Source organism: Lygodium microphyllum, chromosome 12 (assembly GCF_053477565.2).
Source record: "Lygodium microphyllum isolate KBCC chromosome 12, Lygodium_microphyllum_v1.1.10, whole genome shotgun sequence".
Classification (NCBI taxonomy): domain Eukaryota; kingdom Viridiplantae; phylum Streptophyta; class Polypodiopsida; order Schizaeales; family Lygodiaceae; genus Lygodium; species Lygodium microphyllum.
Genome location: NC_141146.1, coordinates 93,147,798 through 93,158,903, shown reverse-complemented (window position 1 = coordinate 93,158,903; position 11,106 = coordinate 93,147,798). Strand labels below are relative to the sequence as shown.

At 40.1% G+C, this 11,106-nt stretch overlaps 1 protein-coding gene across 4 annotated transcripts; it reads right to left on the bottom strand.

Moving 5' to 3' along the window:
• Positions 1–2,494: 2,494 nt before the first annotated feature.
• LOC148028039 (uncharacterized) lies at positions 2,495–7,774 on the bottom strand. 4 transcript variants are annotated; one of them, XM_087689732.1, is made up of 6 exons: positions 7,509–7,774; positions 4,631–6,470; positions 4,178–4,497; positions 3,908–3,983; positions 3,702–3,796; positions 2,495–3,610 (listed from the first exon to the last, which is right to left on the bottom strand). In XM_087689732.1, exons 1-5 carry the CDS (start codon positions 7,581–7,583, stop codon positions 3,723–3,725), a joined length of 2,385 nt encoding a protein of 794 aa, XP_087545858.1. In that variant the 5' UTR covers positions 7,584–7,774; the 3' UTR covers positions 2,495–3,610; positions 3,702–3,722. The 4 variants fall into 4 exon arrangements, with proteins under 4 accessions (XP_087545858.1, XP_087545857.1, XP_087545856.1 ...); XM_087689731.1 differs by lacking the exon at positions 7,509–7,774 and adding an exon at positions 6,555–6,751 and having other exon boundaries at positions 2,500–3,610; positions 3,702–3,780; XM_087689730.1 differs by having other exon boundaries at positions 2,501–3,610; positions 3,702–3,780; positions 7,509–7,771.
• Positions 7,775–11,106: the final 3,332 nt, after the last annotated feature.

The window sequence follows — 11,106 nt, the reverse complement described above, 5'->3', positions numbered from 1 at the left end:
ATGGTTGTGTATTAGTGTTTGTGTTGTGAGATCATTTATGTCAAACGAACGTGGTGGATCTTGTGTACGAGCTATGTTTTGGAGATTTGTAGAGATGGGGTCGTGGTTGGAGAGTTGAAGCTGATGCAGAAGAAGAAGAAGCAAACTCTTATATCCTTTACAAATTTGTTGTGATTTTTAGTTTGATAAGAGGTGTTAATGTGTAAAAAGAGTTTTCCTTTCTTTGTATTTTTATATCAGAAACAGGTTATAAGTTGGGGTCGTGGTGGATGGATTCTTTGTAAGAAGATAATGAAGATCAAAGTGAAGCTTTTTCTTGAACTTGTATTACCTTTTTCCTGGGTCGCGAGGACGCTTCCTTATTAAGTGTGGGGATATGTTGAGTGTTGAAATGACTTGTTTTTTGGCTGATTTTTGTGGTTTTTGAGAGCTGAATGGTTGATTTTATGGGATGATTGGTTGATTAGGAAGTGGATTGAGAGTGTTTTGGATGATATTGATTGTGTTTTGGAAGATCATGATGTTTGTTGATGGTTCTGTGATGTTCTGATAGGTTCTGAATGGTTCTGTATACCTTCTGTTTTGTTCTGTTTTGGTCTGTTTTTGTTCTGATTGTCTTCTGTAAGGAGGGATGGAGTATTGATTGATGAAGAATGAGATATTGTGAAAGTTTATTGAATGGTTGGTGAGAGTTTTGAATGGTTTGAGAGTGAGTTATGTGGTTTTGATAACCTTCTGTAACCTTCTGTAGGTCTTCTGTAGAGCTTCTGCTTCTGTTCTGTTTCTGTTCTGTCTCTGTACTGTAACTGTTCTGGTACTGTTCTGTAGACTGTTCTGTAAGTGTTCTGTGGAATGTATGTGTGATTTTGAGGAAAGTTTTCTAGCCTTGGAAAGAGGTGAATACAAGTGCAAAAGAGCTGAAGGAAGTGGAAGAAGTAGCTGTTGAAGACTCAAGTGAAGACTAGAGTGAAGTGACAGTAGTGAGCTATGAAGAGACACTGTAGTGGCTCTGGTGACCTTTCATATCAGACATACCTCTTGGGAGGGGTATCCACGACCTAAGAGTGATTATTGAGAGTAATTTTTGAGAGATTGTAGTGAGGATATGATGTATTATTGATGGAGTGTGTGAGAGAGAATCAGAGATAGCCAATTCTACTGAAACAGAGTGATTGTATATGAGAGATTGAGAGAGAAGACTATGAAGATATTGAAGATGAATACTATGTGATGAATTTCCATTCAAAGATGGTGTACTTCTTTGCTTTCTTTGTGATATTGATGGATTTTGTGAAGATGTTGAAGAATATGGTTGATTCTATTAAAAACCGTGGGAGATTTACATGATGCTGCATGAAGATTGGTTGTGCCTGGTGTTCTTTTCTTCACTGTGATCATATAAAATATGAAAAACAAGCTTGTTGATGTTACAAGATAGATTTTCTTGCAAGAGAATTCCCTTTTCCTTGGTGTTCCTTTCGGGGCTCCACAAGCTCAAGTGACTACTAAGTAGCAAACATGTATTTTCAATACCTCATACAATGCATTTTGTCATATCACCACCCTTGCTAACAATCTACATGGTTCTATGTTCACAAGCTTGTAACATTTGCATGCAACCCTTATGAGTCCCTTGATGGTTTCTTAAGAGGTCACATTCAAATGCAAAGTCTAAGGTTTTTGAGACCTTACATACATGGACAACACTAAAGTTGGTACTGTGACTTTCTTTTGCATCTCATTAGGTTTTAAGTTATTTCTTTCTTGGTCAATGATTGGCCTCACATTTTCCCATGGTGATAATCTTCATTGAAAAGCCTCACATTCACCCTTTGCATTAATCCTCATTGCTTCACTTCTTGGAATTCATATCTTTATTCAAATATCACATGAGCACTAGTCTTGCAAGCCTCTTTAACTAAAAGCCAACTTTCAAGGCTATTTGGACCCTTTACAAGAAATTCATTTTCTATCCAACAAAAAAGATTAGGGAGAAATAGTTCAAGGAAAGATGACCGCACAAGATAGTAGTGGGTTAAAATAAGTTAGCAAGATTATGTTTTCATGACCACCTTTCAATCCATTTTTGCAAAAAGCGAGAATTTTAGCACCCCCAATAAAAATCATTTCAAATATTTATTAGGCTAAAACTTTTAGGAAAAGTACTTCAATATATACAAATACATGTGCATTATTATAATTGGGCTTCCAAGAAAAATACTCTAGTATATACAAATGCATGTGCATTAGTATAATTGGGATTCAACGAAAACTATCAACTTTTGAGCATTGTCTATTGGATTTATTGCGCACTTTTCAAAACCCAATTTTTTTGTAGATATTGCAATTTTACTTGAAACTTGTTCCAAAACTTTGGTTCTATCATCTAACAATGTTAATAATGTCCCATCAAGCTTTGATATCAATTGCACACATTTCCTTGAATATAGCCATACAAGGCATAGTACAAAAGTGGCAAGCACTTTTGTGGTAAATTACAAAACTAGTGTTAAATCTCTTGCCTCCTACATTTCTTTAAGATGCACTACTCTAGATGTTCAAGGTATGGAGGACTTTCGACCACAAAGAGAGGTTTGTGTTACTCCTAATGTCATGAAGGCTCTAGCTATATCAACATTGAGTCGGTTCACTCATGATTGTTTAGAAGCTACCATTTCAATTCGAAGGAAAGATGCAAGCATGTGATAGTGGTGGCCATACATCCACTTTCACTGTGATGACCTAGCTGGTTACATTGGACACAACTTGAGAGGCTTCTCATCAAAGAGTGAGCCCACCAATGTCCATTGCAGGATTCGTTTGCTTGTGAGTGGCCTTACTAGTGGAGGGGCCAATGCAGTCTTTTACCGATTAGCATCATGGCAGCAGCTTCCTAGTCCATCTCATTGGGGGAAAAGAAAAGAGAAAGCTAGGGGGATGGGAGCAGAGGTGTGGATGGGGCCTTTTTACAAGGAATGGTGTTTGCAGAGGGATGACTGCAATCATTGTTCACCCACTCTTGGTTGGTGCATCACTCTTGGCTCCAACTTGTTGGCTTGGTTTGGGGTGACCCTTGTGTGATCATCATTAGCCTCTCTTCATCCCACCAATACTTCTAACACCTTAGAACCCTAGTCATGTTCCCCTTGTTCCACTGCTCAAGTGAATGCACTTGTGACTGGCCATCAACCTATCTCATCACAAACTCTATGATCATGCTCACTATAAATTTCAAGTTAGAGTAGTTACAGAGACAAAAGAGAAGAAAAGGACGCGTACACACACGGAACCATATCTATTATGAATTGCATCACAAGATTTGTATGGCTTCAGCCATATTTTCTTCCTTTGAGCTGGATGTCCTATATACAGATACAGACAGAGGATAGCCACTCCATGGTTGAAAAAAGAGCAATCAATCCTGCTAAAAAACCAGAAAGTAGTATGCAGCACATGGTACAGAGCAATATGGTACACTAAATGACTTTAAGAGGCACATTGCACGATCTATGTCTAGAGCTGCTTTTTCTTTACTATATTTCTTTTTGCCAGAAAATCTTCAAGCTTTTCTCGATTTGTGATGCCTTTCAACTCTTGCCACAATGATGCCCTGTATTAAAATATGGACAGTCTCTCTTGTCAAAGATTGGAATGACTGATGCACAGGGAAAAGTTCACCCAAGCACTTGAAACCAACTTACCTCTTGTCGGCCCACAGAAGTTCACTGGAAATGAGGCCTGCAACTGCCGCAAAGCCCACTACTTGCAAACCTCCAGCCACTGCAAATGCAACCACCTACATGTTTGTTATTCAGAAGATGTAGGATTTTTTTTTACATCCAGCCCAACTTTCTGAGCATCTTAAAACACCACAACGAGCGACAATCAGAAGACAAAGAGCTCGTACCTCCAAGTAACGTACCAACCCCAATAATTGCAGGTAAGGCTGCTTCAACTGCTTTGTAGGTTCCAGTTTCTTCAATCTACAAGAACACATCAAACCTCAGCTAACATGAATACCTGAGAAGAGCACAAAATTGGATCATCACACGGATCCTTTCGTTCCTCATCATAGCAACGTGGGTTCTTTTTTGTAATTTTTTTGGCAGAAGGAGAAAAGTGAGCATTTTGTGTCCACAAATTGCAATGACTAGGGAGAAGTAACAATTCCTCTTACCTTGTCATCATCAGCCTCCAATGTTCCCGATGCAGACTTCTCTGAGATGTGAGCTGGCAGCGATCCCACCTCAGATTCAGGTCGATCGTGATGTCGAGGGTTCTCAGAGGTCTGAATTGGATCCTGGGAATGGGCAATTTCTGACATTGGCTGCACTGCAGTGATTGGCCTGTTCATCGATTCAGGCGTAGGGGAAACAACAGCTGGCTTGTCACAAGGACTTTCAGAAGGATCACCCCCTGGTGATGCATGTTCTTGTACATTGATAGAATCGACGCCATGCAAGGGGCCATTCACACTTTGATCAGGATACATTGGGACTGCACAAAAGCAAGCACAATCGTAGGGATCATGACTATCAAGCTAAATGACAGTTGTTACAGGCTAACACAGGAGTAAGAAGTGAGCTATTCACAGATGGCTTGGGTGCTCTCATCTTACTGGTAGATTTACCTGCATCCTGGTGTGTGATCGGAGTCACATCTAGGTCTGCGAGCTGTTTCCTTGCTATCGTGTCATCTGGTTCTGACATATATGCCTCCTCGATCAACATTATCTCTTCTGCCTTGTTGAAGTCTGAGTTACTGGGACTGGTCCTGTCGAAGCTGACCACTAGTTTCTTACTTGAATCAATTGAGTGTGTGCTTGTACTGCCAAATTCTTGATAATATATCTGCTCACTCAATTCAACTGAGATCTGACCAGAATACCCTTCCCCTTCACTGGACCCTTCATCATCACTATCAAACACCTGGGGTTCTGTCTGAGCCTTGCTTTGAGACACACTGCTTGAAAATTCTTTGATCAACAATTCATCTCGACCATTTATTGTGCAGTTATCTGTCATTGAACTGGGTTCAGACTGACTAGCCACATTGTGGACCTGAAAACCATCTGACAGTCTATTGCTTTCAGTCTCAACAGCCAAAATAGAATTTGCAAATCTTTCATGTGTCTTAAATCCTTCCCCTTTTTGGGTATCAAATCCATCAGCATGTACCAATCCATCAGCCATGGAAGCTTCACCAGGTAACCGATTGACATCATTTTTCTCATTTTCAACTAAATTGTCACTTAGATCTGGTTGTTCAAGAAAACTCACACTCGATTCAACAAAACCAGATTCGCCAGCTGAATTCTGAGTCAAAAAATCACCTCCTAATGTATGCACTTCTGCATCACTGATGAACGTGTCATTCTTTCCAACAAGCTGTGTTACTGAATCATTAAGAATAACCTGATTAGTGACAATTCTTGAATGTGGCTTATCAACAAATGCTTCCAGTTCCATGCTGCCATCTACTGGTGGCTGATTCATCAGAACACTGCCCAAATTTGAAAAAACCAGCTGAGGAAGCAAAGGGTTCTCGGTCATCTTTCTATCTTTGTCAGTAGAAGACTGGTTATTAATCTCTGCCCCCCGAGCAGCGACCATGTCTTGCGTGGATGTACTATTTGGACCAAACCATGGTCCCTCTGTCACATCTCCGAATTCTTCAGTGTGTTTTACATCCTCAGTATTCAACAAGGAGCCTGAAGTTGCCTTTAAGTTTGCTCTTGATTCAGAGATGCTTGTAGATCCCTCATTAGGAGTTTGATATGCAGTGAAAGGTTGAGACTCTTCATGTGAGTCCACTTTTTTCACATCTGCATCTGCTTGACTTGTCAGAGGAGAATTTGTTGATTTTCCTATTGACAATGCTCCTATTTTCATTGCTGTCAAGACACTCTGAGATGCTTTAATTGTTTCTTTAACTATCTTCCTATTGCCGTTGTGAGGGACCATGTTCCCACTGGATGAAGCAGACTTATCACCTCCTTTTCTTGACCTTAACAAGTGCAGCAAGGCTGCCACTATAAGGACAATAGAGGCACTCATAAAAGCAATCCTGACATTATTGGAATTTCTTGTATTTGGAATGGTAGGAGGTGAGTAAGCCTGTGTAAACAATGCCTCTGCCTGCTTGATTGACCGATGTTGTTTTGCTGACTCTATTTGGCGAGAAACTGTGACAGGGTCTACCTCTACCATTGGATCATGCACCTCATTGTTTACCCAGTCCACAGCTTCTTCTGCATCAGTGATGACATTTGGCTGAGCTTCAGCCTGAGCAGCCAGCTGTGATAAGAGGTCCTCGACTTCATGCACTGCTCCTCCTAGCACTTCTTGATCTTGTTTCAAACAACGAAGTCTGAGGCAGTGAGATCCCATGTATCGGTGCTGTCCCAGAGTGCTCAGGCTTTCAGAGCGCTTGTGATACGTTGGAAGTCTGCCTGAATGAGGGTAAAGCCCCTACAATACCACCCACCACTTACAGTCAGAATCGAGTTTTTTCAAGCAATGTAAAAAGGAGTAAAATCAACTTTGCCACCCCACCTGTGCCATTTTCATTTCTAGAGGAAAAGCCAAAACAAATAAGCTTAAAGAGAAGGAAGGGCTCCATGGTTGCTAAAAAGAGGTCCAAGTACGAAACCATAGAGCAAATATGTAGCAGAAAATCAAAAGGCCCCCAATGTTTCCATGCAGGGTAAACCTATGCATCACCATTAGCCCAAACCCATTTGCAAAAGAGGAAAGCAATTGCACCTGGGCATCCAATCACAGGACATTTTAGATAAATTCCCACATTGTGAATTACTATAGCATCATGAACTTCTACAAGGGAGGGCTTGGGGGCAGGGGGCTGCTGGCCTCGGGTATACAGTGTCTCGCAAGTAGAAGCTCACGATGTTGAACACTTTAAGGGAAGACAAGGGAAAAGAGCACCTCGGGCCAGCAGCCCCGTGCCCCCAGCTGCACCTAGCTAGGTATGGTTGCCTCCTAAGGGGAAGCTCATGATTTTAAACACTACAGGCCTGGCAGCCCCCTGCCCCCAACTGCACCTAGCTAGGTGTGCGATTCCACCTCATGATGTTGGACACTCTAGGAAAAACAAGGGAAAAGAGCCCCTTTTCCCAAACAGGAGAATGTTGGAAACTTATCTTATAAGCACCCAATAGCCCTAAACCCACAAAATTGGAACCCAGAACATGTCGATCAAAAGAGAAGAAAACCTCGATCAATGCCATGAAAACAGAAGAAAACCTCACTCCGCCGATTGACTCACACCGGTGTATCCAGAAGCGGCGTTATAAATTACAAAAAGTTTGATACTAAACGGCTACCATTGCCGAAAACTTGAACCAAATGGCTCAGCAGCAGTACATGTGAAGCAGGAAAATTTTAAGAAGAATAGCAAAACAAGACAAAAGAACGGAGGAATATAACCATGCATCGAAGGGAGAGAGAGAGAGAGAGAGAGAGATTTATTAAGGGCACAGAGAGGCAAGCCTGATGGTGGATATGGTGTCGATGATGCTGCAGCAGAAGGCTAGAATATGATGACAGGATGGCCATTACTATCATTGATAATTACTCCTTTGTAGTACTAGTCCTTCCGTTCGGCCTTGGATAAATACTTTGAGAAGAAGGGGGCACACAAATTGACAATCTTGGCCCGAACAAGCAAGCATTGAGAAAAGCCATGTACGCAGTCCTTGCAATATCTGGTTTAATGTCCCAACGGGGGATCACGAGCCTTCAATCACAGCCTGCCAAGTGGGTGCTCCCCATCTCATGTGTTTGTTAGTCATTTATGAATGCACATCGAGACAAGGTCTAGTGGTCACGGTCACAGACCTTGAAAGGGCAAGGATGGTATATTTAAGTGTTGTTTTAGCATCCTTAAGAATGGTAAATGCATTATCCAATCATGCTTGTTCCCTATCAAGCTAGATATCAACTCCAACTATAAATATTCAAATTTTCAATTGATGGCTCTATCATCCTTGACCCATCAATGCTAGTCTAGCAACTAACTAAGGGTTGTATCACCCCAAGATCAAGCTAAACTCTATGGGAGTCTCAACCAAGGTAGAGGAGCTAGTACTATGGCACGTAAGCAAGCATCCATCAGAACACAACGACGAGAGGTGCAAAGACAATTGCGAGGCTCAAAAATGGCCCAATAAACACACAACAACAAGAGGTGCAAAGGCAATTGCGAGGCTCAAAAATGGCCCAATAAAGTATGGCAATAGAGAGTCAAAAGGGGAGAAGGAAAACCACATCAAAAATTTTTGCTCTTGACCAATCATATTTGATGATTTTCACTTGGCAACAAAGACATTGGGTCACAAGTTTGACTCCCACTTGCAATCCTATTGGGGTATTGGTTGCCACAATAAAGGGAGCCTCTTTGTTACTAATATTGGAGTTTTACAACAAAAGGTGGTGTGACTTTTTTTTTTTGCCTCCTTCCTTGCTAAAAATTGTGGGCAGCTTTACTTTAAAAATCTAATCAAGACTTTAGGTGTGACACTATCCTAACTATACCCCTTGCAATAATTTTCGGTGCTTATCAAGCTCCACTACTAGTCTTGCAACTAACCAATTATAATCTTCACACAACTTTGGATGCTCATTGAGCTCCAATTGCGATTTACACCCAAGAGACACATGGGAATAATCAAAGGGTAAAGGGGGCAATAGTGTATCATCTAAAAGTCCCCACTATATCTTTTAAGTGGATTGCATAAATCTTTACTATTTAATAGCTAAATGTTTGCTTGGGTGACTCTCGAACCAAGGAGAAAAACCCTAAGCCTATGTGGCACAAGGAGGAGAAATTTGATATTTAACAAATAAAGAGGGGTTTTTTTGAAGGGTGATATAATAATGAAAAGGGGAAGTGTGAGACTTTGAAAAGTTTTACATCTCTCTCTCTCTCTCTCTCTCTCTCTCTCTCTCTCTCTCTCTCTCTCTCTCTCTCTCTCTCTCTCTCTCTCTCTCTCTCTCTCTCTCTCTCTCTCTCTCTCTCTCTCTCTCTCTCACACACACACACACACACACACACACACACACACATTCAAGGTGTGTCAATAGGTAATAGGTAATAGTTAAACATATGTTGATAACTAACATATTAGCTTTACATTAATAGTTAACCATATGTTGATAGTTAATACGTTAAATTTACATTAATAGTTAACCATATGTTGGTAGTTAATGTATTAACTTTACATTAATAGTTAATCATATGTTAACTTTAAATCAAGAGTAAGGACATGGCATGTAAAAATTTTACACACAAGTCTATACAATCAAGTAAAATGTAGTTTGGAGAGGTGCACTTAATTATGTGAAATCTTATGTTAGAACATTTGCAAGTGGTGGGAGTAAACTTGTATTCTTGAATACCTCCATGAGTACAACTAGTTGTGGACTAGCTATTGACAACTTATGTGGCTATTGACTTGTCTTTCTCTCCTCACTCAAAATGATTGTACGTGGGGTCCATCACTTCTACAACTTGCACATGAATGTGTTGTAGCAAGTTCATTACCTCTTGCATTTAAGTTGATGGGTTTGCATGTGGCTCAACTCTATTACTTGATGTTAAAGTATTAACATTGTTAGTATCGTTAATCTTAAATGATAGTTATGTGGCATACTAACAATCATGTTTTTGTAACATTAATTATCAATCTCTTTCTATAGCTAATATTGTAAATAATACATTAATATAGTATTGCTTTTAATATAAACTATAAATATTCCATAATTGATATTTTTATTATTTAAAAAAACAATTATTACTTTAATAGTTTTTCCTCTCTCTCTCTCTCTCTCTCTCTCTCTCTCTCTCTCTCTCTCTCTCTCTCTCTCTGTGTGTGCACTAAACACACCACCCTTCTTGCCTTCTCACCATTGCTCATGTTGCCTACACCTATTATTGCTTTTCTTGCATGGTCCACATGCTTGTTGTTTAGTCACCCCACCTTCCTACTACTTGCCATCTCGGACTCATGCTATTCATTGGCCCACCCATGCATACTAGTTGCATCTACACCCATTGTTGTCCATGTACTTGCTAGAATATAGAGAGGGAGGGAGGGAGGGATACCATAGTCATCTTACTTCTTGTGTTGAGAGAGAGAGAGAGAGAGAGAGAGAGAGGGGGGGGGGGTTTGGGGGAGGGAGTCTATGTGGACGATAGGCTTATTGTTGAGAGAGCTCGTAATGAGTTGGATGCCTTGAAAACTCAACTAAAGAGAATGTTATGCAAGTATTTTACTAGTGAAAATACATCTTGGTCTGCAAGGAGTTAGGCAAGGAGTCAAGCATCAATAGCTTGAATATTACAGTAAAGACATAGAGCTGCAAACATGGCAAATGCTAGCATATTATATTTGTGATTACACTTCATGTTATGAAGAACACCCTTGAAAATTTATATATATACACACAACCATGATGAAACTTAAATAGCCACACCTTTGAAAAAAACTTCATCATTTGTTTCATACCGAACATTTAAAGTCTCCTCTTCACCAAACCTCTCTTTCTTTTACCACATAGGCTTGGGGGCTTTCCCAAGCCAAAGCTTTAAATAATATATAGAATAGATGGCCAATTTTTGGGTTGCTTGCACACACACGCACACACACAAAAGTAAACATATTGTATTTGCGATTACACTTACCATTATTAAGAACGCCCTTGAAAAAATGTGTGTGTGTGTGTGTGTGTGTGTGTGTGTGTGTGTGTGCCATGAAGGAACTTAAATAACCTCATGTTTTAAGAAAAGCTTCAAGATTTGTTTCATACCAAATCTCTAGAGTCTCTTCTTTACCAAATCTCTCTTTCTTTTGGCACATAGGCTCAGGGGCTTCCCCCATTAGGGGAGTTTTGAGGTTTCCATGCTGCCTTTTAGGATAAAGAGAGTGTGTACTCTAGACCAATGGGAGAAAGCCTCTAGGATGGAAGTTCTATTCTTGAAAACGCAAAAGAATCATTTTATAAAAAATTAAATAAATATTACTACGAATTTTGATTATGAATATCTATTTTTAGCATCTCGTAATTGTGATTATGACTTCTTTTACAT